Source organism: Serinus canaria, chromosome 17, assembly GCF_022539315.1.
Source record: "Serinus canaria isolate serCan28SL12 chromosome 17, serCan2020, whole genome shotgun sequence".
Taxonomy (NCBI): Eukaryota; Metazoa; Chordata; class Aves; order Passeriformes; family Fringillidae; genus Serinus; species Serinus canaria.
Genome location: NC_066330.1, coordinates 9260069 through 9272285, shown reverse-complemented (window position 1 = coordinate 9272285; position 12217 = coordinate 9260069). Strand labels below are relative to the sequence as shown.

At 48.2% G+C, this 12217-nt stretch overlaps 1 protein-coding gene across 7 annotated transcripts in view; it reads left to right on the top strand.

The window, feature by feature from the left end:
- Positions 1 to 12217, top strand: part of LOC103819172 (histone-lysine N-methyltransferase EHMT1) — a 118661-nt gene that overhangs the window by 35245 nt on the left and 71199 nt on the right. Inside the window, exon 2 of one of the 7 annotated variants that reach the window (XM_030230022.2) lies at positions 11178 to 11470. The exons of 5 other annotated variants lie outside the window; for them this stretch is intronic. In XM_030230022.2, the coding sequence (XP_030085882.1) occupies positions 11408 to 11470 (63 nt within the window). In that variant the 5' untranslated portion in view covers positions 11178 to 11407. Of the gene's footprint in view, positions 1 to 5413; positions 5502 to 11177; positions 11471 to 12217 lie in introns of those variants that run through there. One more of the 7 variants, XM_030230024.2, reaches the window with a different exon arrangement.

The following is a 12217-nucleotide window of genomic DNA, read 5'->3' as shown; positions in this document are numbered from 1 at the left end:
GCAAATCCTCTTTTTGTCAGTGTGCAGAACTTCTCCCTGGTGGAATCCTACCTTCCCTTGCTTTGCTTTCCAAACATATTCTGGTTCCTGTGGCCAAGAGTGGGCAGAGGAGGAGAGGGGCTGCTGGGCAGACATTCTGCAGAGTTCATCTTTCCCAATCTCTGGTTCACAGCTCTGAGGGCTGCTTGTTATTGCATCATTTTGTGGTTTCTTTGGTTTTTTCCTTCCTAGTGTTTCACTATATTTTGAGTCTTTCAGTTTAAAATGTTAACAAAATGAAGCTCTGTGCCTCCTTGTCAGGCAAATGAATGGGTTTTATAGAGGGGGTGGGAAGGGGGGAGAATTGGAGGGGAGTTATTTTTGAAATAGTGGTTTAATTTTTGTTGTGAAACCACTGCCTAATTTTAAAGTGTACTGACCATTTTCCTCTTGCTGTCGTGTCTGTACATGGGGAGGAGATGTTTCTAGAAGAATGGTGTGGAGCTGTGTCAGGAGAGCTTCAGGCTGGAGCTCAGGGCAAGGTTCTTCCCCCAGAGGGTGCTGGCACTGCCCAGGCTCCCCAGGGAATGGGCACGGCCCCGAGGCTGCCAGAGCTCCAGGAGCCTTTGGACAGCACTGCCAGGGATGCCCAGGGTGGGGTTGGTGGGGGTCTGGGCAGGGACAGGGGCTGGGCTGGGCTGGGGGATCCTTGGGGTCCCTCCCAGCTCAGGAGGGTCTGTGATTCTAAAAATAGATTTGAAAAACTTTACCTGAACTGGCCACACAAAGTCAGTGTGTGACTCTTGATTTAAAATTAATCTTTTCATTCTACAGAGCTTTCCTGTGGGGAAGCATCACAAGGATCTTGTCAGTCTTAGCCTGGAGCTCCACAGACTGTCCTTGTCTCTGTTCTCCAGAATACAGCAAGGTTGTGGTGTTGTGGCTTTGGGAGCCTAAGCAAATAGGATGGTTTGGATATTAAAATAAATCCCATGAATGTCACCCCAAATTCAAACCTGAGTTCAGAGGTCTCCAGACACACCTGGGGCTCTCAGCATCCATCAGCTCATTGTCCCTCCCACACCTGCAATAGTTAAATTTGATAGGAAATGGTGTAATCTCCCTCAATTTCCACATTTCCTTTTCTGTGATCCCATCTTTTCACCCAAGCCTCTGCCAGGTGTTTCAGGCATCTGCATTAAACCCCCATAACAGAGCTCATGCCCCTGCCCCAGGGGCTTTGACTTGCAGCCCAGTTATCTGACAAAACATTTCTAAGGAACTTCTCAGAATTTATTGCTCCTTTTGGTTGATTCTGACGTGTCTGACTCCTTTTATGAGTCTGGCCTGTGTCCTGGTGTCACAGATTCACCCACATGGCATCCACCCCCTTTCAAACTTGGCAATGGGCATAAAGAGCTCCTTAGTGATTGCATGGTCACTGTTCTGCATAAATATTTTCCCTCCCCTCCAAAAATGTTGGTTAAGGGAATATCAGAGAGAGGGAGAAAATGCTGATGTGTTTGTTACATACATCATGTGGTTTGGGCTTTTCTGGTTGCTTTTAAATAATGGAGGGTTTCCTTGAAGGGAGCTTGAGGTGCTCAGACTTCAGTGGAATTTAAATTTGACTCAGCTCTTATGGGCTGTCCAAACACATTCCTTGCTGGCCCAGCTTCTTCAGTTGAGGTGACTCAGTAAATCAGCAGCTGAGCATGACTTCACTTCGAGTTCTCCTGTACCCTGTTCCTCTGCTCCATACATTTGTGAAGGGCTGCTCCAGAAATTTTTGGCAGTTAAATCTCCAAACCTTGATTTTCCCATCTGCAAAAGTGGATACATTAATATTCCCTACTAGTTCCATCTTTTATTATAAATTGCTTTATGAAGTCCTAATTATTGTTACAGTATCTCTAAGCAAATCACCATGTATCTATCAGGTTCTTTTTTACCTGGTGATGTTTAGATGTTTTTCAGTATTTGCTCTGCTTTTCATCAGGAAGAACTAGATGGCTTTTCTTGGTCTTCCCCCAGAATTCATTCAACAGTCTCCAAAACTCCTTCAGACTGTGGCACTGGTTGGAATCAAATTTAGCAATTACAGTACTTGGGGAAGGGTGCACATTGTTGGCAGTCTGGGGAATTTGTTCCCAGGATTCCTTGACAGCAGCAAGATTGGAACCTTGAGCTGGTGGTGCTGAGAGCTTTCAGTGCTGAGAGCTCTCCAAGTGAATGTACTGAAAAAAAAGTTCATTTTTCAAGCTCGAGGGTGAGATCCTGTGGGAGTTCTGCTGGACATTTGCAGGGTTTAGGGGTTTTATGGGTGCTTTTTGTTTACAGATTGCCCTCCAGGTGATTGGTCCTACTGTGACTTGTTGAAGAGCAGAGCAAGGCTGCTCTGTCAGCAAAGTGGCCTTGCCAAGCTTGGTGCCCCTTTGGAATACCTGGAATGTTGGAGTCCAAGGCCTGAAGTGTGAAGCATCCACAGTTATATCAGATTTAGTGCTGCCCTTGGCTCCAGTAACAACTCTGGGACTCTCCAGGGACTGGGAATGGTGGAGCTTTGTCCCTTGTGTGGAGGAGGGAGGGGGTTTCTTGCTCCTGTCACCTCCTGTCTGTGCAGCTCCCGTGGCTTTTTCTATGCAGTGATTCTAACAGGAGCAGGAGAAGTTTGGAGCTCTGTTCCCTTGGATGTGAAGGTGACCTTGTCAGACAGAGATTGTAACCCAGCCTCAGCTGGGTGCTGGGAATGACCTCTGTGCTGAGCAGGCCTCAGGGAGGCTGTGTTTGAGGAGCCATCATTTTATTTGCTGTTCTCACGTGTCGGTTTTTGGCCGTGTCTGATGGATTTGTGAGGGTGCTGAGCTCCTGACAGAGGCTCTGGAGGCTGGGGGCTCTGACTCCCTTTGTAAATGAGTCTGTGGATAACCCAGCTCTGACACTTTTGCCCTCCCTCCTGTTTCATGCCCTCTCAGAGAGGTTGTGTGTCGTTGCTTTAGGATTTACTGCCTTCCCTGGGAGGTGGGAGTGGGTCTGAGAGAAGAGTTATGGCTGCACAGAAGGTCTGGCTTCCCAACTTCTCTACTGCATGTTTTGGGGAAAAGTTTGGCTTAAAACTGCTAAAACCTATCTACAAGATGTTATCACTTTTGTTTTTTATGAAGCTTGTGTTGACTCTTCAGCGTGTGTTGGAGGCAGGTGTGTTTGAGCTGTGTGTCCTTTGGAGTGGTGTGGCAGGAGCAGGACAGGATTTCCTGCTCCTCCACTGGACCCATCACCTCTAGCCCAGGGTAAGGAAATCTCTCTGAGTTTTGCTGTTTTTCTCTACCTGTCCCCAAGGAGAAAATATAAATGCTATGCCTCGAGTGTGCATCCATTGAGGGAAAAGGGGATTTTTTAAAATAGTAACATGCTCTGGATTTCCCTTAGTGCAGCAAACCAATGGTTCATTAGTGAAATCCATTAATAATTCTCTTATGAACCCTGTTGGTAGGTGAATCTGCTTTAATTCCTTTGTATCAGCAAGAGCTGCAGGTATGGATGTCTTCGTTACATAAAATAAAAAAAAAGGGAAGAAAGCACTGCTTGCAAATTGGTCTTTGTTTCCAAGGAAACAAATTTGACATGCTTGAGCTGTGCGAGATGCAAACACCGCTCGATTCAGCAGACATGCCTCGGGATTTTATAGTCTGAATATTATTTTTAAACTACCTCCAATTTCCAGGCAAGGCAGAGGATGGGAATAGAATTTGTTGGCAGGGTTTATCAATCTGTGCTTAATGAAGGCGCTGGGCGGTGTCTGGGATTGCCCAGCGTGGCACGGAGGAATTGATCTGGGCCCGGGTGGAGGGGACAGCCTGGGGCCAAATGGCCTTTGGTGACATCCTTCAGCAGCAGGAGAGGTCTGAGCAGAGCTCAGCACATTGGAGTAGTGTGGTTTATCCTGGGTCACTTTACCAAATGTTTTTGCTCTAAAAATATTTTAGTAAAAAGCAGCTCGGCAGCGCTTGGCGTGCCAGGCTGCCTGGCGCTCCCGAGGGCCCAAAGAATTTGCTAAAAAGCTGTGGCTTGGTGTTGAGGACTGGGCTGGGTTTGTCAGAGAAGGGGTGAGGGAACAACATCCTGAGTTGTTTGTGTAGTGCATCTGGCACAGATGTGCTGGGGCCTGATGAAAATCTTGGCTTGTGGCATTGTACAGAACGGCTGTAGTGTTGTTGTGATTCCCTTGGAAGTTCTGTTCGGGAAAAAAGCTGGTTTGGAGTTCAGCTGCCACTCTGGTGTTTCCTGAAATGCTGTGTAGATAAAGTCACTGGTTTTATTTTTGAATTTTGCTCCAGCTCCTGCTCTGGAGCAGACAGTGCTCGTGTTCCACGGAAGTGAACATCTCTCGGCAGAGCACACACAATTCACGGATTTCAGCATCCAGAGTTGGTTTTGGCCTGGGCCCAACAAGAGGAACAGGATATATATGTTGCAACTTTGTTGGGATTGAATAACCAATTTTTGCCCTGGCAAAGCTTTACTTTTACCTACTGTCTTTGCTTTCTGGGGTAGTTCAGTGAGCTGGGAGGGATCTGTAGAGTATGTGGGGAAATGAAATACAAGTTTTTAAGGAATAGTCAAGCTCCATGTGTATATCATTCACAGCATGCAGGGCTTTATTCCCCAAGTGTGCTTCAAAAATGTGTGTGTTTCATATTTTGTTGTTTGTAAACCTAGGAAGGATGTAAAAAAAATCCTCTATTAATTCTTCATTGAAACAGTCCTACTGCATTGAGGGGACAAGGCAATGATGGAGGAATTTCATGGCTGATGAGTGAAAAACAAACCTCTCTTAAAATTCAGGTCCTTAGGAGAGCGTAGCATGAAGTGTGTTACACTGCAGTCTCTTTCCTTCTCTTTCATCCTGCTGTTTAACTTCCTTGCAAATGGAGTTAAAATAACCTTCAAGGAGTTCAGGGCAGACTGGGGTAGGTTTAGCTTTAAGATGGCTGGGAAGCACTATTTGCATTGCCAGCTAAAAGCCTTGCTTGAAGCCCGTGGAGGGAAAAATAATATTAATGGTATTTCATGAAAATACTGTAATTTGTGGAAGGCCCAGAGTGACAAATTGGCTGGTTTGAATGTCACTGGGAAATGCTCCTTTTGCACAAGGCTTGCCTAAGACAGGATTTTCCTTGCTTTTGTTCTAAAACGAGATGCTTGCTGCCTAAAAATGCCTGCAATCCTCACAGCGAAAGCTTTGCCTCCTTGACAAGAGGATGGGAAGAGGAAGGTTGGCCAGATCAGGATGAATCCTGCACCTTTTTTTTTTTTTCCCCTTTTTTTTCTTTTTTTTTTTTTTTTTGCTAATGACACTTCCTTATGCTTACATTTCATTAAAGCTCTGAAATGGCTGAAGATCAGCCTGTACTGAGCATGCTCCGGGGTGGAGGCTGCACCCATGGAGTGAGATGGATTTGTGGCTGGAGGAGGGATAGGCCTGGAGTCAGGACCTGGAGGGACCCGCAGCCAGGATGGAGGTAGGGCAAATCCATGGGTTCCTTGCCGTGCCCCTGGGCTGGGGCAGCCAGGAGGCCGGATGGAGTGCAAACTGTTGGAATTGATTCAAAAGCAGCGCAGTTAAACCACTGACACGAGATGGCTTCAAACGCTTCCTGCGGATCCGCGGGGAGGGGTTTGGAATCCTGACCTTTGCTGGCCGGCATGGAGAAGGGACCTGTGCAATGTCAGGGTGGTGACACGAGGTGACAGCAGGCAGGGGCTGCAGCCAGGGCTGAGCCTTCATATTGGCAGGCACGTGATTGCGTCTCATCTCATCGTGGGCTCGGGCGCTAATTGTTATTAATGGGGAGCCTCGCAGGGCTCAGCCCTGCTCTAGATCCGTCTGGGATTGTGGGAGGGTGCAAGAATGCTAAACTCAAACTCCCCTCTTTCAGACTTATTTTGCATTCCAGTGATGGCAAACAAACCTTGCCACATCAGGTCCTCCAAAGTGGCATGGAGAGGAGGGAATATGCACGTTTATTCCTTCTGCTGAGACATTTTTCTGTGCTTCTTGCAGGGGTTTAATGTGTTGGTGAGTGGGTTTGGGGGAAGGCAGTGGGAATTGTGCTCGGTTGGGCTCTTGGCTTTCACCTGTAGTTGCCAGCTTTTTACAAGGAATGTGTAAGCACCAGCAGGTATGTGCTGCATGAGCCGATTGACTCCAGTTGTTGTACAAGCACGCTGCGTGGTGAGGTGCCAATAAAACATTTACATTGGCTCTGGATGTTTGTTTTAGTGAGATGTAGGGGAGCTCTGGTTGTGTGGAGCAGGGGGACGTCAGCTCTCTCTGACCTGTCCCCTCACACATGGGGGGAGCCACCCATGTTCCAGCCTGGCTGTAGGTACAGGTAAGGCGAGGGGTTTGCTCTCTCAGCACTGGGGATCCTTGGGTGGTACAGAGTTGTTGTGTTTGACTTTCTGAGCAGAAATCTCTGTGATCGTGGGCTCTGTGCTGTAAGGTAGATCGGCTCTTCCTTCAGGGCACCTCTGGCCACTTTTCACAGCACGGTTCAAGGGGTCACTGGCATAGATTTGATTTTATTGCTGTGTCCCAGGTGACGGGCATTCTGCATGATGAGTCACTTCATTACCTAAAGTAATTTGCCTGTTTATTGCCTGGTTCCATCTTTCTTGTGAACCCAACTCTTCCTTGGTGCTTTCTGGGCCTGTTTTGCTGCATCAGCCCAGTGCTGAGCTGCTGACCAGCTTGCTTACTGGGCTGGCTTTTATGTTCCCTGCATAAAATCCTGCTGGAGCCCAGCTTGCTGGCCAGGCAGAACTTCTCCTACTCTTTAATGGTCACTGGCTTGTTTATGGCTGGATGAATGCACAAAGAGAAGCATTTCTGTAAAACAAACAGCATTTGATTGTACAGAGAGAGGGAAAAGGGGTTGATTTTCTTTGGCTCAGATGGGGGCTGCCTTTATGGCTTTGCAGAATTCACCCCTATGGTTTTTCCTCCTTGTGTGACTCTGGCAGTGGAGCTGATCTCAGCCCCAAGTTTTCAGGTAGGGCCTGGTTCCCTTGATGAGGAAATTTGACTTAATCAGTTTCAGCTGCTGGAAACCCACTGGTGTGCTCATTCCTATTGTGCTGTGGGAAGGTGTAAGGTAGCCTTAAAGACCCACTGCCACCTTATGGCAGTTGCTGAGAAGCAGCGTCTGTGGAGCCAATTCCGTACACACATCATGCTTGCTCTATTTCTCCGCTCCTCTTAACCAGGGATATTTGCATGGAGGCAGGAGCTTTGTTTTTACAGAGTTCATCTGTTCCTTCTGTTCCTTGCAGAAATTTGATAAAGTCAGTAGGATGGCTGGGAGAGCCGTCAACAGGCGCTGTTCCACAGGAGCTCATGATCTGGGGAGAGACACAAAGGCTTCGTGGAGCACTGATTCTCCTCCAGTGAAGAGCTTGCTTATTTTCATGTCAGTGCCTTAATCCTTAAAAAAAATAGGTGTGAGGTCAAAGAACAGGGCCACGCTGAACACGTGAGGCTTGCTGGCAGGATCTCCAGCGCTTGTTGCAGCAGGAGGAGGATGGAATGTGCACAGCCATTTTCCCAGCCTGCTGCTGGCAGGGCACTGCAGGATGGCTTTGCACGGACAAATGGGGCCACTGTCCCCAAATAAACCAATAAAACATTGGAGCTCTGCGGAGCAGTGAGTGTGCTGGAAGCCTGCTCGCTCTGCTGGGGGTAGAGAATGCTGGGTTTAGGACCCTTCTCCAGCAAGGCTGTGTTTGTACTGTAGGAGCTCTTGATATGCCATAGCTGAATGAAGGGGAGAAATGGTGGATTTAGAGCTCCAAAATAGAAGGAGCTGTGGTTACTGTAAGTTAAAGCTGAAGGAATTTATAATTGGGAGCTGTTAGGAATACAGTATGTTCTAAATTACAGCTGTCTGGCCAATATGCTGCTAAATAAAGTTCTAGGATTGCCCTGTAAATGAAATATTCAACACATATTCTTATCAAAACATAGCACCATCTCCCAGAGAGCTCACATCTCAATTGCTGTCCAAGAGGATCTTTTTTCTTTTCCTTTTTTTTTTCCTTTTTAGCATGTATGATTTACTCAATGCAGCATCCCAGGGAACATTTATTGTTTCCTATTAAGTAAAAACAGTTTTCAACTCTGCTGGGGAAAAGGGGGGAGGAAGGGAGATGGCTTGAAAGCTTTAGGGACATAAACCAGGTTTTGAAAGATGGGGAAAGCTCTGATTCCAAAAGATGCATTAATGACTGCCTGTTCTTTTAAAGCTGTTACCTGAGCCTGGAGGTGGACATTGGAGGGTGCTGGGGATGGATACCCAGTGTGTTCTGGGACATTCTGATGAAGAAATGTTGTATATAGCAGTTGAAGAGCAGAAGGAACGTTTGACTAGCTTGTGGTGGAGCTGGAGAATGGTTTATAGCAGTGCAGAAGCAATCAGGATCCCAGCAGAAATGCTCATCTCATACCCAAAGTACCTTCAGCTTTTGGGATTGCTTCTGAGGAGGCTGAAAGGGAGCAGCAGATTTGATCAGCTGGAGGGTCTGCAAGAAGAGGAGACTGATGGAAGAAAGGAAATAAGGAAAACCCTCTGTATTTTGCAGAGCTAAATATTGTTCTTCCTATAAAAGGAAAACCTCCCTTTGCCTCCCACTTGGGCTTCCCCTGCAAGGGAGCTGTGAAAATGCTGGACTTAATGGTGTCATTAAGCAAGAGCCCTGAGGAACCTGGTGTCCTTTGTGAAGGAAGGTGTTTGTGCTGCTCCCTTCTTCCTGAAAATGTGGGATTTCTGAAAGGGGTGCTTGAGCCTTCAGTCAGAGAAGGGAGGCTGGAGAGCTGTGCAGTGAAAATACCCTGTAATCTGTGGGCCCTGCAGGAATGTTTGGAAAGGGGGGTGTTGGCTGTGGTGGTAAGGCTGCTGGAGGGCACTTGGGTTAAATAAAGGGCACAGCTTCTCAGGGCTTGGGCCTGCTCTCATCCTCCATCATCAGCAAAACCTCTTCCACAGCCAGCCTGCAAAGAGGGCTGTGCCTGCTGGTGTGCAGCACCCACCCCTGCCAAGGGGGAACAGGGGGGTCCTGGGTAGGGGACACCTCTCCCATTGCCAATGGCTGTGCCCTGGAAGCTTCCTGCTCCTTTTGGATGGCAGAAATGTAAGGTTTCACTGAGTGACACCCAGGCATGCCCCGTGGCAGAGATGCTGCTACGATCGATTGATGCTTTACTCAAGTTGGTTGTTGAAGCATCTGCAGTGCCCTGATGAGCTCTGCTTTTTTCTTTTTTGTTTCTAAACAGTGTTTAGTGCTTTCAAGGATGGCCATGAGATGTGAAAAGTGTCTCTGGTAGCATCTGCTCTCAGTGTATATTTAACCTCAGCAGTGAAAACATGTCTGGTGTGGAGATGCAGTGGGGAGACTGCGGCTGTGCCGCCGTTCTCTGGCATTATTTTATCTCAGAAAGGGAATGTTGACTGTGGTGGATCATTGACACTGCCTTTGTTAATATCTTCGTTTCTATTTCTGGGCTTTTAATGAAAGCTTGGTAATTTCATGCTGCAAGGAAGGGCAGCACATCAACTGTTTTAAAGCCATCTTTGGTTTGAAGTACAGTAATCTTTTGATGCGGTGGATAATGCAACTTCGGTCTGTGTAGCTGGGGTTTGTTGCTTTTGTTTGGGGATTTTTGAATTTGTCTTTAAATGAGTTACGTCTACACCTCTCAGCAACTGAGAGAAAGGCCAGGAAAATCTCATTTTGTGTATATTAAAACTTAAAATTCACATGAAATGAAAAGCCAGTGGGTGAAAGAGTGATCCTTTCTTTATACTGTCACCTCAAATACTCCTTGCCTATGAATTTCAATCATCTCGATTTAGCCTTGTGTGTTTTAACTGTTTAGTAGTGAAACTTCTCCAGAGTGTGGAGAGGAAAACAACATCCTCATAGCCAAGGGAGATCTGTAGCAGCTCTTTGCTGCTTTAATTATTGCAGCTCTGCAAACGTGCCTGGCCACGGTGGTGAGAGAGCTGCTGGGACTGGAGGAAATGTGACTTGTGGATGTTCCCAGCCTGGCAGAGCCGGCCGTGACTGCTGTGCTGTGCTGAGGCCTGGACTGGCCTGGTGCTGGGGCAGGGCAAACATCATCCCCAGGCTCCTCCAAAGCTCCCCATGGATTTGGATGGCTTGTTCCTCCCTACAGTGCAGGCTGCTTGCTGCCCTCCCCAGCTCACTGTCACACATTTCACTCCACTCATCTCCACTGTAGTTTCTACTCTTAAAGAGAACTCTGTCTTAAGGAGGGCTCTCTCTGGTGCTCTCCTCCTCTGCAGAGCTGTTTTTCCTTTGGCCAAGAGCACACGGGTGGTGCCACAGGGCCATGTCAGAGTTTCCTCTTCCTTCTGGCCTCTTCCCCGAGGTTGCCGGCCGCCCTCCCCCTGCTCGGGGGGAGGTTCTCCAGCCTGACACCGGCTCCAGCAGCCTCCTGCTCCTGCCTCCGATAAATGCCAGTCTTCCTTGAATCCCTTCCAGCCGAGCTCTGCTTACAGATGTTCCTGCGAGCTGCTCTGGCAGTTTTACTGGGAGCCTGAGCAGATATGAAGGTTGCCAAGAGTTTATGCTTAATTGTGAAGTGGAACAGAGACAAACTACTTTTATTTTGAAGTTAAAATTTCTTCTGTTATCTTGCTGGCTGGGGCCAGCAGTATTGTAGGGTTTGACATAGGCTGAGCTTAGAGCTCGTGCGCCTCGTAGTGAACTATCCCTTCATTAGGGTGAGGATGAGGATGGGTACATGAGGATGTCCCTTCATTCCATTGCCCCCCTGCTTTTCCATGACTGTGTTTGTGATACCCTTTCAAAGTCAGTTGTACCAGGTCGGGTTATTAATCCCCAGAGTGAAAATGATCTCCCCTTAAGATCAGCAGTTCGGATCTCGAAGACACTGTCTTGGACACTGCTCACTGCCTCAGTTTAACCCACGTGCCTTCATCCCAGCTCTCAGAGGTTGGGCACTTCGTTAAGCACAACAAAATCAGCCCGGGGACATCCCCAAGCCACTCACATCCCTCCCTGTCCCTCCTGCCTCTCCTTTTCCCACGGGCAAGTGCTACTCTTGAAGGCCACGAGACAGCACTCTGGTTTAAAAAGCTTTCTCTTTTTTTCAGGCGAGTGATCAGTTTTGAGGCCTGGCGCCCTGTCAGAAAGTTGACAGATGATCTGCATTACCGGTGCGTCCCCGGGATGCCCGGGATAATCGCGCTCCAATGGACGCCCTGGAGCCGGCAGGTTCTCTGTGAAATGGCTGCAGTGGAGGGAGCAGTGAAATGGGCTCTTCTGGGCATGCTCACTCTGTAGAGGGAGCTTTATCACATGAGCAGAAACTGAATCACTGCTCATGAGGATCTGGAATATGCAACTCTTGGAGTCTTCACCAGAAGAAGACAACAGCTGCCCGCAGGTACCGCAGGGTCCATCCACCTCCCGTGCCTGGCGAGGCCCTGGCAGGGCAGGCTGCTCCTGCTGGGGAAGGAGAAGCTTTGGAGAGGAGAGGAGAGGAGGAGCAGAGGAGGAGCAGAGGCCAGGGAAGCATGGCCGGGGTTGTTTGTTCATTTCTTTGGCTATTCCTGCGCGTGGCTGGCCCGTGCAGGCGGGCTAGCATCGCCCATCCTGCTGGGGTGCCCATCCTGCCGGGATGGCTGCTCCATGGGCTCCCAGGGCCTCGGGCACTGCTGGCAAACCTCGGGCTTTGTTCCCTCGTGCCTTTCCTTTGGCTCCTGGGGTGGGGAGGCTTGCTTGGGGTTGGTTTGGTTTTGGGTTTTTTTTTTTGAAGGTTTTTTAGGATTTATTTGTGCTTTTTAAGTGTGAAGTTTCTGGAAAATTCTCCAAGGAGCCCTCCCTGCTTGTAGCTCTTGAAAGAAAAAGGCACAAAGCCTGGGGTGCCCGAGCTGCTTGAAGACTGAACTTCTGAAGGGGAGGAGAGGGCCTGTGGCCACACGGCACCTCCTCACTGGGTCTCTTTTGACAGCCTCTGCCTATGGCTCACCTGGGTGAAGGCCAGAGCCAACAGTATTTTACCAGGAAGAAGCAATCCTTTTTATTTTGGGGTGACTTCCTCCCCTCTCTCTTCTTCTTTTTTTTTTTTTTTTCCATAGTAGCAATCCAAGGAAACATCTGATTAAAAGGAAACATCCCTAGTTGATTTCTT